The sequence below is a fragment of the Hyperoodon ampullatus genome, assembly GCF_949752795.1.
Source record: "Hyperoodon ampullatus genome assembly, chromosome: 16".
In the NCBI taxonomy this organism is placed as follows: Eukaryota; Metazoa; Chordata; class Mammalia; order Artiodactyla; family Ziphiidae; genus Hyperoodon; species Hyperoodon ampullatus.
In genome coordinates, this window is record NC_136929.1 from 13,442,996 (window position 1) to 13,444,758 (window position 1,763).

At 47.5% G+C, this 1,763-nt stretch overlaps 1 protein-coding gene across 1 annotated transcript; it reads left to right on the forward strand.

The window, feature by feature from the left end:
- Window positions 1–367: 367 nt before the first annotated feature.
- OXGR1 (oxoglutarate receptor 1) lies at window positions 368–1,381 on the forward strand (the record flags this gene model as incomplete). The annotated part of the gene is made up of 1 exon (XM_079722054.1): window positions 368–1,381. One exon carries the CDS (start codon window positions 368–370, stop codon window positions 1,379–1,381), a length of 1,014 nt encoding a protein of 337 aa, XP_079578180.1.
- Between the last annotated feature and the right edge of the window lie 382 nt (window positions 1,382–1,763).

Here is a 1,763-nt window from a genome sequence, read left to right on the forward strand (position 1 = left end):
AGGGCATACCTCAACAGCAACCTGGCCAAGTCGTCTTCTACAGCTACAACATGGGGTTTTCCACCCCAGTCCTTTATTTTACTTCTCATAGTATTTAACTTTTATATTATTGTTAGATGTCTTTAGTAACTTGCCTTACAGTCATTTTCTTTGAAATTCAATTTCTTCCGCAGGGTCTCTTTGGAGATTAAAGAGAAAGAGTGGCAAATTTAGGCTGTTAGAGCAAATTTCATTGAAAAGTGGATCATTGTTTTCATTACCCTACCATTAATGTTTTCTATTTTCCTTTATCAGCAAGTTACTTTCTCTCGATTCGTATCGCCAAACTGCACTCTCTTGTTTTCTTGCAAAATGAAAGGAGACAACCATGAATGAGCCACTAGATGATTTTGCAAATGCTTCTGATTTCCCCAGTTATGCAGCTGCTCTTGGAAACTGCACTGATGAAAAGATCCCATTCAAGATGCACTACCTCCCTGTTATTTATAGCATCATCTTCCTGGTGGGCTTTCCCGGGAACGCAGTAGCAATTTCCACATACATCTTCAAGATGCGGCCCTGGAGAAGCAGCACCATCATCATGCTGAACCTGGCCTGCACGGACCTGCTGTACCTCACCAGCCTGCCTTTCCTGATTCATTACTACGCCAGTGGAGAAAACTGGATCTTTGGGGATTTCATGTGCAAGTTTATCCGCTTCGGCTTCCATTTTAACCTGTATAGCAGCATCCTCTTTCTCACCTGTTTCAGCATCTTCCGCTACTTTGTCATTATTCACCCGATGAGCTGCTTTTCCATCCATAAAACTCGATGGGCTGTGGTGGCCTGTGGGGTGGTGTGGATCATTTCACTGGTGGCTGTCATGCCCATAACCTTTCTGATCACATCAACCACCAGGACCAACAGATCCGCCTGCCTTGACCTCACCAGTTCAGATGACCTCACGACCATCAAATGGTACAATCTAATTTTGACCGCGACCACTTTCTGCCTCCCCTTGGTGATCGTGACACTTTGCTATACAATGATTATCTACACCCTAACACAAGGACCTCAGACTCACAGCTGCCTTAAGCAGAAAGCTCGAAGGCTAACCATTCTGCTGCTCCTCGTGTTTTATATATGCTTTTTGCCTTTTCATATCTTGAGGGTCATTCGGATTGAATCTCGCCTGCTTTCCATCAGCTGCTCCATTGAGAATCAGATCCATGAGGCGTACATCGTTTCTAGACCGCTGGCTGCCCTGAACACCTTTGGCAACCTGTTACTGTATGTGGTGGTCAGCAACAACTTCCAGCAGGCTGTCTGCTCGATGGTGAGATGCAAAGCAGGTGGGGACCTCGAGCAGGGAAAGAAAGTCAGTCACTCAAACAACCCTTGAAACGTTTCACATACTCAGCCAAAAAGAAATGCTGATATTTTACCTATAACTTCTAAGAAGTCCAGACTATCTCCCTCGGTGGAACCCTTAGTACCTATTGTGCCCTCAGGTAATGATGTGCCAGAGCCAGGGCAGGGATGCTCTGAGTTCTGTGCAACCTGTCTATTGAGATCCTCCCTTGGTTAGGTATAAGAATGGGATACAGGGCTTCCCTGGTGGCGCAGTGGTTGAGAGTCCACCTGCCAATGCAGGGGACACGGGTTCGTGCCCCGGTCCGGGAGGATCCCACATGCCGCGGAGCAGCTGGGCCCGTGAGCCATGGCTGCTGAGCCTGCGCATCCGGAGCCTGTGCTCCGCAACGGGAGAGGCCATGACAGTGAGA